At 32.5% G+C, this 12,769-nt stretch overlaps 1 protein-coding gene across 5 annotated transcripts in view; it reads left to right on the top strand.

Moving 5' to 3' along the window:
• The window catches only part of LOC125049855, a 356,920-nt gene that overhangs the window by 202,086 nt on the left and 142,065 nt on the right, over nucleotides 1-12,769 (top strand). The window contains exon 2 of one of the 5 annotated variants that reach the window (XM_047649338.1): nucleotides 2,231-2,418. The exons of the other annotated variants lie outside the window; for them this stretch is intronic. Within the exon in view, the coding sequence (XP_047505294.1) occupies nucleotides 2,365-2,418 (54 nt within the window). The 5' untranslated portion in view covers nucleotides 2,231-2,364. The remainder of the gene's footprint in view (nucleotides 1-2,230; nucleotides 2,419-12,769) is intronic. 5 annotated transcript variants of the gene reach the window in all.

Genomic DNA, 12,769 nt, shown 5'->3' with positions numbered 1-12,769 from the left:
TCCGTTTTTATTATGTAGATTACATTATCATCCTACTAAAAAAATCCAAAATCAGTTCTTAAATCTCTAAAGTCTAAATAAATAATCAATTTAATTATCTTTGAAAGTTCCATCGACTTATATTTTTTTAAAATACCTAGAATTTAAAAACCACTACACCTTCCAAACAAGACACAATCTTTTTATTATATTATTATAGGCTGTATCGGATAATTTGATAGTGAGTCACTAGACACCCCTTGATCGTGGAGAGATATGTTAATTAATGTTTCTTATTTATTATACAACCACGCCGCATGTAAATCGATTTTAATTCGTATCCGTTTACCACTCCTCCTGATTAATCTAATATATAAAATTTGTGGTTATACTCCTCCGAAACGGCTTGACGGATTCTCATGAAATTTTGTGTGCATATTGGGTATAACTGAGAATCGGACAGCAACTATTTTTCATCCCACTAAATGTTAAGGGTAGTCCACCCCTAATTTAAAAACACAATAAAGAAAACAAAATAAAAGAAAAAGAAAAACAACAATGAATAATAGGTACGTTCAAATAGAAGTTTTTAACGTATATAATTTTTTTTAAATGTTTTTCCATTTTTAAATTTTACTATCTAGATTAAGAGTATTGTACATACCTTTTACATAGGTAAATTAGTTTTTTAATCAATTAAGACTACATCAACAAAAACTTATTGGTTGAAATAATTATTTTATTAAAAACAAACCTTAAAACATTGGAAATTCTTTAAAACACGTATTCCATGCATATTTTCGTGGATAAATTTATAGTAAAAAAACGCAAAGACTATGCCTGATTTCAAAAAATAAATGTCCAGCCGGGAAAGATAAAAAACCTTTGCAAAACTTTAAATGAGAATTTACGAAGAATTTTTTGTAAGGTTATTTTTAAAATGTCAAAAAATAACATAATAAAGATGTTAACTTTAAAGATGGCTGTATTGATACAGTTACTGATTCACATACAAGTATGCCCACGCGCATACGTGGGTGCATGAATGAACCATCGTCTGCCCTTTTTGGTATGATTGTGTAAACACAAAACAGCTTTTATTGCATAACAACAGCTTGTTATTTTTAATACCTAAACCAGTTCAGTACATCTAATATATAAAATTCTCGTGTCACAATGTTCGTTCCCATACTGCTCCGAAACGGCTCGACCGATTCTTATGAATTTTTTTATGCATATTCAGTAAGTCTGAGAATCGACTACTATCAATTTTTCAAACCCTTAAGGGATAAGGGGTGTCCACCCCAAAAAAAATATTTTTATTTTTGAATAAATTTTATTGTTTTTTTTTTATGATACAACGTACATACAACCCTTAATTTTCACCTTTCTAAAATCAACCCCTATTTTTATTATAGTAGATAGTTATTTTTATCGAACTAAAAAAATGTTTCCTAGAACACATACATGGCAAAACAACGTTTGCCGGGTCAGCTAGTAATACATAATATTATATTAAACTTTAATCTTGTACCGGAATATAAGAATATTTATATTGATTACGAACTTTATAATTCGCTATTTGCTTCGGGGCGTATAATTTCTACTCAATTATAATAAATTAAAATAATTTTCATCTGTGGCCGCGCCCTTTTTGCACTTTGGAACATACCTTTTACCTTTTTATTCGTTTTAATCTCAAATTTAGGTAATGTATAACTTTAAATATTTATTTAAAACATAAATAACTTCACCGTCCAGAGTCGGTATTAAACACTCGTATTTGAATTTGCAATTATATAAAGTATAACCGAAGTGAGATTTTTATCGATTACTTGTTGTGCGGCGCGATTTACCTCCAATATTTAATAACGTTATGACTAAAATATCTTTAACATCAGGCCGGTAACGCACTTGCGAGCCCTCTGGCAATGTGAGTGTCTACGGGCGGCGGTATCACGTAACATTACATTTTCCGTTTCCCCCTCCCCCCTTGTTACATTAAAAAAAATCTTTCTCGAAAATAGGAAAAAATATTCTACATAAGACAACAAATCATAAAGCGGTTTGAAATGTAAATGTACATAAAGAAGTTAAAAAAATCTACTATTTTTTTTAAATAAAATGTTTTAGACGTCGGCCAACATCGTAATACAACATATACATACACACATATATGTATATTATTAGCAGTCATACCATAAAGATTATTTTTCGATATTTATTTATTTAATTTATTATAATTTTTCAGCTATCAAGTGACATTAAAGACTAAACCCGTGTTCAGTAAATTAAGTTTGTGCTAGTGTAAGAACATTGTGCCAAAGAAGTGATTTTGAACTCTATTTAGTTGCTTTAAGGGCGGTTCGGCATTGATGGCTACGGATGGGCACCAACCTATCTAAATTGAACAAGACCAGAGTCTCCGGTGTCAATCATGTTAGTATTGTGCTATAAGCTTTAAGACGTTCGATTTTCAGGTCATTGAACGAGGCATGATTCAAGATTTTTTTTCAAGAGGAGAATGCCCTATTAATAGGCTCTATCATAACATGTTTACTAGAGATATTGATTGATCATCTGGTATATTAAGATTTCACATACTCGAGTTATACTTAGGGTCTGTTTCACAATGTACGGATAAGTTCTACATAAATTTCAAATTAGCTATTTATTACAAGTATTGGTAGAATAAACACTATTGTTGCGTTTCACGTAATGTCAAATAGCACAATTTATCTTCCAAATAATTTAGGTATGTGTTGCATAGCTATTTGGTACTTTATCCATACATTGTGAAACAGACCCTACGTGTACCAAGTCTACTCTTATCAAGAAATAACGTAGTAACAAGTACCTTTTTATTTATAAAAGGTCATTTTCCTCTTGTAATTAGAATATAATATGTTTATATCGAACGTTTACGAGATTTTTTTTTTAATTGTGAAAATTGTTGTTGAAAAGCTGAATGATTCGCTTCTTACAAGCTTTTATTGTAATTAGTATTTTACGTTTGATGCACGGTTTAAAGAAAGCTGATATTCCATTTTTTTAAAATTAATTGCTCGATTATAAGGCTCTTGTTGATCCAAAAGCACCTTGTTAGCTATAAATCTCTGTTTATTGCGCGAGTTTCCTCCATATATGCCATTAAACCAGTATTTGTGCGAGGCAGCTTGTAAATCAAAGTTATTTGTCAAGAAAAACATCTCGCTTTGCGGTTCGTACACGGTTACTGCATACAACGTAATTGCTCCATTCTCCATTCAAGAGATGTGTGAGAGCATGGGATGGCTAAATACCAGATTAGAAAAATGGATTAGAGCTTGATAGTTGTATTAAAAAAAGAAATTACTGTTAAAAATTATAAACCTTTTGATGAGCGGCATTTAATCGTTGCCATGATATTTAATTAGGTATATCAAACAATTTTTGTATAGAACGGGGCAAACGGATAGGAGGCTCATCTGATGTTACCTCATCTAGTGATATCGCAGACCATGGACACTATCAATGCCAGATGGCTTGCGAGTGCGTTGCCGGCCTTTTATTATATCATTGGGTATTTTAAGTTTCTTTTTTTAATTAAAGCATAATAGACATCAGATGGTTTACAGCGCATAAATTTCGTATATCACTCGGAAAAGTGTTATCAATATAGAAACAAAAAAAATGTTAGATTTTAAAAGGCAGTACCCCAACCACAAAACAATGTCAAAATATATGTATCCAGCTTTATCCCTAACCATTACGCCATAACTCAGTTAGCGAGATCTGGCAACAATGCTATTCCTGCCATTTTGTTATTAAATTGCGATGGATGGCAAAAAATATTTCACAAGTTACATCTGTTAGGGGAGTGTTCGGTAGTTTGAATTTTTTCCAATTTTACACTAAATTTGCACGTCTTTTTTCGAGAGTAAAATTATTATTTTATATCCATAATAATTAATTCAACGTTCCTGGTAATACTTAAAATATACATTATTTAAGTTCAACTTTAAATTATTGATTGTTCAATTATGACATTTAAATTATTAACTTTAAAATTAAAGACTGGTGTAGAACTGTAGTGATATGTCAATCTTCATCTGTGTGTGTGTGTGTGAACACTATATATTAAATTCGTAACATATATTATACTAATTTATAGATTTCATACAATTCCAACGTCCAATATTCATAATACCACATTAAATCCGTATTGCACAATAAATATATCAATATTAATAACATGTTCGGATCTATCATTAATTTTGATATGCATCCAATTTACGGAACTTCTGAAATAAATGTTCACACTACACTTTGTAAAATTACATTGAAACGGGGCCCTACCGACAGGGCCTTAGATTTAATAATAAAGTATATTTATTTAAATTAAAATACAATTATTATCATTTTAAGAGTATTGTTGGCATAGTGGCTTCAGCGTGTCACTCTCATCCCTGATGTCGTAGGTTTGATCCCTGGCGGTGCACCAATGGACTTTCTGTCTATGTGCGCATTTAACATTCGCTCGCTCGGTAAAAGTCGACGGCGTGTGTCAGGCACAGGAGGCTGATCACCTACTTGCTTAATATATTGACTAATAATCATAAAACAGCTACAGATCTGAAGCCCAGAACTAAAAAGGATGTGTTGCCACAGATTTATTTTATTATTATCTATAAGTTTATCTACAGTATAATGGGGTCCTAATAACTAGGTCTCATATACACTAAGTCATAATAAATTTATATTATGACTTAGTGTCTTAGAGGAGAGAATTACCACCTTAAAGGCTGGCAACGTAATTGCGAATCTCCTGGTGTTGTGTCTGAGTGGTGTTTCTAAACTTTTAAATGCCTGTCTACTCTATTGCCTCCAGTGTCATAAAAAAAATGATATAAATATCGGAATAGTAAATGGTGCTCCGAAAGTCTAAGTACGCCCCTGTACTAGTCCTGTGCATAATGTATTACCTCTGGTATTACCCCAGGCAAAACCTATCACGAAAATTGTCGATGCAATCATTCATCATCAGAAATCAGTCATGAATGACGGCGTGGACGTCTGATGGTGATAACTTAATTTATTTAGATTGATGTCCGTATGTACGATATTTTTGACAATTAAATTTATGAAAAAGAAGGGAAGAGAGAAATACATTTTCTGCAATTTCGCTCTTTTCACTTATACAAAATGTGAGCTAAGGGCGCAGAGGTGGATTACTGATTAGGTGAAATTTGTTGCAGTCTTCTATCTGTTAAACATCAGAAAACGGCATAATCTGTTTGATGTCTAATAGGTAGCAATAAAAATTCAGACCCCAAATTTGCCACTGCACTTAGTTTTAACTATAGTGACATCAATATAACATCTTTTGAAAAACCGAATTCATATAGATGTAATTCGCAAATATCAATCTATATATATAAAAATGAAACCCGTTTTCCGTTGTCACGACATAACATGAAAACGGCTTGACCGATTTGTCTGATTCTTTTTTTATAATATTCCTTGAAGTACGAGGATGGTTCTTACGAGAGAAAAATTAAAAAAATTGAGTGAAAAGTCTAAAAACAACACTTTTCTATATTCCCATACAAAATATTCGTAATAATATTAAAAGTCAATTTGAATATTAATACCATAGCATAAAGTTCAAGTGTTAGTGGAGGGGTTCCGGGAAGGTAAATTTTTATTTTTTGACATTATGTATTTTTTGTATTATCAACTTTCTTTTTTTTTATCTTACTATCTAGACCGGTGTCCCGAATAGCAGCAATAAGTTTAAAAAAAAATAAAGAATCGACTGTTAGGCGTTACGATGTTCGCCAGGCCAACTAGTATTAAATAAAGATATTACGCAACTGCTAGATAAAGTATCAAACTACTGTCTTAAGTATCGAAGAAGCTTTTAGCAGTGTATACGTAATACGTCCAAACAACATGTGTTTATCAAGGGTTACGTAAACAGGATAAAAAGCGTGGCGCCGCTCCGACCAATTCGATTGAAGGAGCCGTGGCGACTTCCGGTGCGCGGGAAGATTCAATATCCGTTCGAATCCGAGATATTCGATTACTCGATTATTCGCTCAGGGATTGCGGAGCCGCTTTGGAATCGATTTAAAGTTTCATCAGATCTTTGTAGCGAGTTCTTGGTAATTGCAACGTTCATTTTACGATGCCCGCGTTGAATTCCTAACGGATTTATGTCAATTCTAAGGGTATACATTCCACAGGTATAATAATAATTTATTGCCTTAACTGATTGCATAAAAAACGTGTGGGTTGCCTAAGAACTGTCAGGAGCCTGTGACTTCCCAGTTACTGAGTAGAAATTTAAGAATAATTACAATTTTAATTAATTCATAGCAAAAATTATATTCATTTTTGCACTTCAGAGTAGCTATGAAAAGATCTCGTTTGACAGCCCTACGCTCATTGTATCATAAGCTCTTCGTCTAATTGGTTACAACAATACAAGGCGCTAAGATCAAAGCGCGCCGCATCCAATAAAACGTCACGTAATATCAGGGATGTCACAAGCAGATTAGCCACTCACATTTAATTGCTTTAGGGCTTTTCCGCTGAATGGCTTCGGCCAGCTAATAAATTAATGATCAAGTGATCATGCGCCTGACATTAATTGGTGCATTGCAATTAATAAAACATCGACGTAATTAGTTATTTTAATTCTCTATTTATACCGTAATTAAAATTGTTATTAGCTCTGATGGGAATGTAATGAAACCTATAAAATGTATTGGCATAACGGCCAACGTCTCGTCAGAGTTCAATGCGTAGATACTTCGTAAAATTATATTACAAATCTTTTGAAACTGTAGATTGAGATTCTGTAACAATAGTTCAAAAACTCAGCGGTGGTAAAACCTTCTTTTTAGATCTAGGCCTCAGATTTCTGTATCTGTTTCATGATAATTTGTCAATCAAATATGCAAGTATGTGATTTTTGGGTCTAAGGCAAGCTGGTTTCCTCACGATGTTTTCCTACACCGTTCGAGTTAAATGCGCACATAGATAGAAACTCCATTAGTGCACAAGCGGGGATTAAACCTACGATATCAAGGATGAGAGTCCTAGAAGCCACAGGGCCTACACTGTATATGTGGTAGTGACGCTTAGATAAAAGCTGATTCGATGGTATAATGGTCGAAGCTTTTGAATCCAGTACTTTTAAAATATAAAACTATATGTTCGCTTTCACAAAAACAAAATGTATAGATCGTCAAAGTCTGCAAAAGTTTTAGCTTTCTGGAGACAATCGAAAGTAAATTATGTAGTCAAGAAATACACTTGAGGACGATATCGATAAAAGATTTTCTTTTAATTATAGATAAATAGGTGGATTTAAAATTTCGTAAGCTAAGGCAGATTTTTTTTTTAGATTTCATTCTTCTATCACCTTCGAGAGCGATACGATTATAGCGGTCATACAATATTTCGATACTATTCATATAGAGCTTAAAATTTATTCCAGTTTGATATTAAAAACAGTCTGTCATTCGTAAAATCTATAAAATTTAGTTGCATTCCCAGTCGATTCGTTTAAGTGTCTAAAAGTTTTCCGGACCCGAACAGTCAGCTCATAAATAAAATATCGATGTCTGTTTACTGCAGTCTTAATCAAAATTGGTCTCTATTGACTATAGCATGTATAAGTCGAATGAATTGCATTTGTACAAACAGAAGGGGTGCTTTTAACGTATCCCAAATATTGATTCATCGTTTTACCGAGCTGTTATCAGGCATTTTTAATGGTGTGCTTGTTTTGCTGATATTACAATGAATATTTACAATTAAATTTAAAAGAGTATATTTAGTTATTGTTTATTTCCTTATTTCCTATTCTTACAGTAACTTAATACAATAGAAAACGTCTTATTAATATAAAAATTAAACTAAAACATAATATAAACAAGTTAACATTAAACCTAAACCTTTTTATAACGAATTTTAAATAATGCAATTCTTGGGAATTCAGCCAGTGTGCAACTAAATATTTATTTATTTATTATCCTTATTTAATATTTTTCAGTAACTTACTAGTAATACAATAGAAAACTAAACTAAAAATATAATATAAACAAAACAAGAAAACATAAAACCTAAACCTTTTTAAAGCTAATTATAATGCAATTTGCAAAATGCATAATATTCAGGGTGCGCAAGACACGCCTAAAGGGCGCCTCTCTAAGTAAATTTCGCGCTCAAGGCACTGAAAACAATTGCGACCGCTCACCACGCAACATTTCCGCATTATATATTCTACCTCTAAGGACCTTAAAAATATAATGATAGTAAGGTCCCAGTTATGTTGTATGTGTATGTGTACCTTCTAATGGTTTAGAAGGCTACTCAATGCAAACAAACAATAAAACCTTACCTCTGTATAATATTAGTATAAATAAGTGAAAATGTACCTATTAGATGCACCCAAAAATACAACGTCAAATTAAATCCAATAAAGATATCCCCTCACTCAAGTGTCACATACTTTGTCAATAACAATAATGCCATTAGGAAACTAAGGGAAAACACAGAAAACGCGCTTGACGCCATTTCTGTGTCCAGTTTGGTGCTTTTTTATTTAATTCTGCAAATCCACCCTTGGTATGTGGGGAGCTTAAATGTGTGGTCTAAGTTATAGGATTACGTTATAGAAAGTATTAAATATACAAAATCAAAATATCTTTATTCATATAGGTAAACAAGTACACTTATGAATCGTCAAAAAGAAGTTAAATTAATTCTTAATTTACATTTACTACCAGTTCGCAAGTCAAGGGCGTAGAGCGGGTTAGAAGAACTGGCAAGAACCTTCCCGCCACTCTTTTTAATCGACAAGTATGTATTGAGTCATATAAATTGTTTGAACTGGAGCAAAGCAATCCCAAGCATTAGGATCATTTAAGTATTCGTCAAATTTATAAAAAGCTTTATTGATATTTTTTTTTACTTAGTTAATAGATCACACACACAGTTTGTTGACAATACACAGATATCGTGTTACCAAAAAGACAACAATGAATTAAACAAAATTTAATTTGTATACAATTAATATTAATAAACAGACACAAAAACAAGTTACAAACTCATGACTCGTCAGCTAATATTTCAATTTAACTAAACCAGCATTACAAATTTTCTTTTATCTTTGTCGATTCTTCACAATTTATTAAGTGGCTATTAAGAGTTAAAGAATCTATGAAAGGCAAGACAATGGTAAGAGATCGACAACATCTCTCATTTAACAACAGATAAAATAAAATAAATGAAAACACAGATAATCAAGAACTCTTCACTCACGTACCAATTCTTCTTTTCAAAAGTCTGGCAACCCTTGAGGGTGTCTATGGACGGCGGTATCACTTAACAACAGATGAGCCTCCTGCCCGTTTGGCCCCTGTTCTATAAAAACAATGGATACAATTTTTAGTTCGCTTCAATCTTTTACTTGGATTCATTCAAGGTACTCGAAATCGATACTTGACAACTGTCGGTTGAAATATAAATGTACAAATAATTAATTAAATAAACGCATGAGAGATATATTTGAGAGGTACTTCAATATCCTTTGATATGCTAAACGGTTGTTACATATATAACATTATATTACGGTTTAGTTGATTTTTATGTCTGGTTAATGAGATAAGAATCTATCACGACTTTGACGTTGATGTTGGAGTTCTCACACACAATAGTTCTACAGTTCCTGATAATTTTTAGAAAGAGTTCTGGGCATTTTGTCCCGTAAAACGCAAAATCCTCAGCTTCTGATTATAGCAGAGCATCTCTTCTGAATTTCGAAAAATTATTTTTTCATAAAATTACAGGGACCTATTTCATTTGTATGTGGTGTTTTATTGACATATTATTTTTCGACATAGTAAATCTGAATCTGTTTCAAGATATTTTTGTAATACGCTACAAGGTAATCAACCTTCTGTGCCTAAGACATGCTGTCGATTTTGGAGCTATAGTTTTCCGGTCTTCTTACGTTGTTAAAAATAAGTCCATTGGTCCCAGTATCGCACGCACAAATACGTTTTGAATATTTGTGTAAAAAAATCATGCAGCGGCCCCTGCTGGTAACAAAAGTAAGAACTTTCCTTTAAAACGAAACTTCTGAGATTCATACAATAGCTTGGTTTGGCTTACAATTTAATTTGTATATGTGAAGGTGAACCCGTGCCAAAAGACAAATGTTAAATTTCCTAGTACCTGTCTCAAGAGTCTTGTGAAATGTTCACAGTATAATAATAATTGCGATTTAACTTTGTGAATACAGTTAGGAGAAATTTAATGTCCTATAATTAAAATAGACTTTTTAGCCCCCGTTGTAGGATATCGAGCTTTTTTAAGTGACCATTAATATGCGCATATAAATGATGTTTGGTTATGATAAAAAATCAAATATAATTCATTTGTCACGTCACATTCAATAGCTATTAAAGCTTTGTAGTATGTGAAAAGGTGTAAGTATGAAAAATATCATATTACTGTTCCTAGTGTCTCTCTCTCTCTTCAAGTCTAAGCGTCGCCTGGAAACATCTGGAACGGAAAATCTGTTTCCAACTGTTTCTGTCCAGCGCTTCTCTTATAACAGGGTATAGTTTTGAAGACGATGAATCTTTCACTTGATCGGTCCATCTGGTTGGTGAACGGCCCCGTGATCTTTTGCCTTCTGTGTTACCAACGACGATCAGTTTCTCCAAGTTCTCATCGACTCTGCGCATTGTATGGCCGAAACATGATATTCGCTGTCTACCATAGACTAGCGAATACGTAGGCGAAGTTGGGTCACAATCGATTTGTTGGTGCGCTTCGATAGATTCATATCTTTAAGAGTAACGTAAAAATGCATTCACGTCCACGTCACGAGTAAAATAGATATATTGTCGACATTTTTATGAGGCTGCATGATGAACGAGCCTTCGAGAACCAAGATTTATTGCAATTTGAATCACATCGCCAGTAAAAGGCTTTGTTAAAACATTGGCGCTACAATCTGTTGTTAAATCTGACGTCAAAATTTGGTCTTAGCTTTAACATAAACCCCATAATTAACTTCAGTTTTAATGCTAAACATATAGGATCTGTAAATTCAATTTTTTACACGATTTATATAAGCTTCACCGGTATGTATGTATGTATGGGACCGACTCCTCCAGACTCGATTTTGACCCACTTTTAATTTAATTCAAACTTTGTGCACCTGTGATCGATGACAATGCAATAATCCGAAAAAAAAAAAAAAATAATAGTTTAAAAAACTAGAACACACGCTTTTAAAGCACATCAAACTAAAAAATTATTCCTAATTTAGGCTGATAATGGTAATGAACAAAAAACTTTTTAGTTTGATGTGCTTTAAAAGCATGTTTTTTAGTTTTTTTAAACTATTATTTATTTTATAATAATTTAAAAAAAAATGTTTTGTATGCATGTATTCCATTTTTGGCTTTGTATTTAGTAGATTGTTTTTTGATGTATAAAATGTATGATAGCTATAGGAATACGAATTAAATAAACTTCAAATAATTTAAAGCAAACAACGTTCGCATAAGCTTCCTTTTCCAAAAAGCACATTTCCGGTTTAAATAAAAAAACAATCAATTAGTAAAATCCAAAGCGAGGCGTTGTCTCTGATCGGGTCTCGTTAAAAAGCTGCAGTGGACCGTGAGAGCTCCCAACTTCCCTTGTTTAAGCAAACTTTAGTAGCGTCAGCGAAACTCGGGACGGGATTGTAATACTGTTATGTAAGCAAATCAATAGGAAAGTAATACTAACACCAGTTTAAGATTGGTATTTTCTGGCCAATTATTGCAAAAATACTGGCCTTCCTTTCATAGTTTAAATATTATTATGTTGCACTTACCCTTTTGTGTTAACCGTATGCGGCTGTTCAAGTATTACGTAAACAGATTTTCTGCAATTTATCCCCCCCCCTCTTCCTGTTGTCAACAAAAGTAAGCAAAGCTCTCAAAGTATAATAGTACATAAACGTATTAATTTTTTTTCTAGGAATTGTGTGGGTAATGTGTAAAAAAGGAAATAATTACAGTTGACATAATCACCAAATAAGAAAATCAAAGAATCTATAGTGCAAACTATAAATGATATCTATAAATATACATTCTGAAAAACGTAAATTTATACATAATATACGTTAATTAAGGGAGTTTTTGCCGCGGACACTTTCGACAAAAAAAGAGCGTACCAATTCTTCAAAGGCCGGCAACACACTTGCGAGCTCTCTGGCAATGTGTCTATGAGTATATGACTTAACATCGGGTGAGCCTTCTATCCGTTTGCCCCGTCCTTCCTCTATTATATAAAAAAAAAATATTTTAAATTATAACATAAGTTTTATACTATATTTTAAATTGATCTTTATTGTGAATGTATATTACAGCTTAGAAAGCTCATAAAAGCTTATTTATTTTAATATTACGAAGCTTCACACAAGCAATAAATTCATAACGAATGATGCATATCCATTAAGCAGCAAGATACAGGTGCACTCAAGAGATATCATAGCATATCTTACAAGATTATGGGATAATAAATAGAAGACCCTCGGGACGCATATATCACGAAGAAATTGCTGAGATTATTCCGGAAGTGCATTATGCAGTAAAATCGGTGCGCCAGCGTCTACATTGCACTCATAAAATGGAAACCCCCAATTTCATTCAAGAATGGATTTTAGTTACATAATAATTATAAATATTTCATTTTTATATTTATTTTATAATTTTTAATATTAAGGATTATTATC

Source organism: Pieris napi, chromosome 5, assembly GCF_905475465.1.
Source record: "Pieris napi chromosome 5, ilPieNapi1.2, whole genome shotgun sequence".
NCBI classification, from domain to species: Eukaryota; Metazoa; Arthropoda; class Insecta; order Lepidoptera; family Pieridae; genus Pieris; species Pieris napi.
The sequence above is the reverse complement of the archived record's forward strand: the minus strand, read 5'-3'. Positions and strand labels throughout refer to the sequence as shown.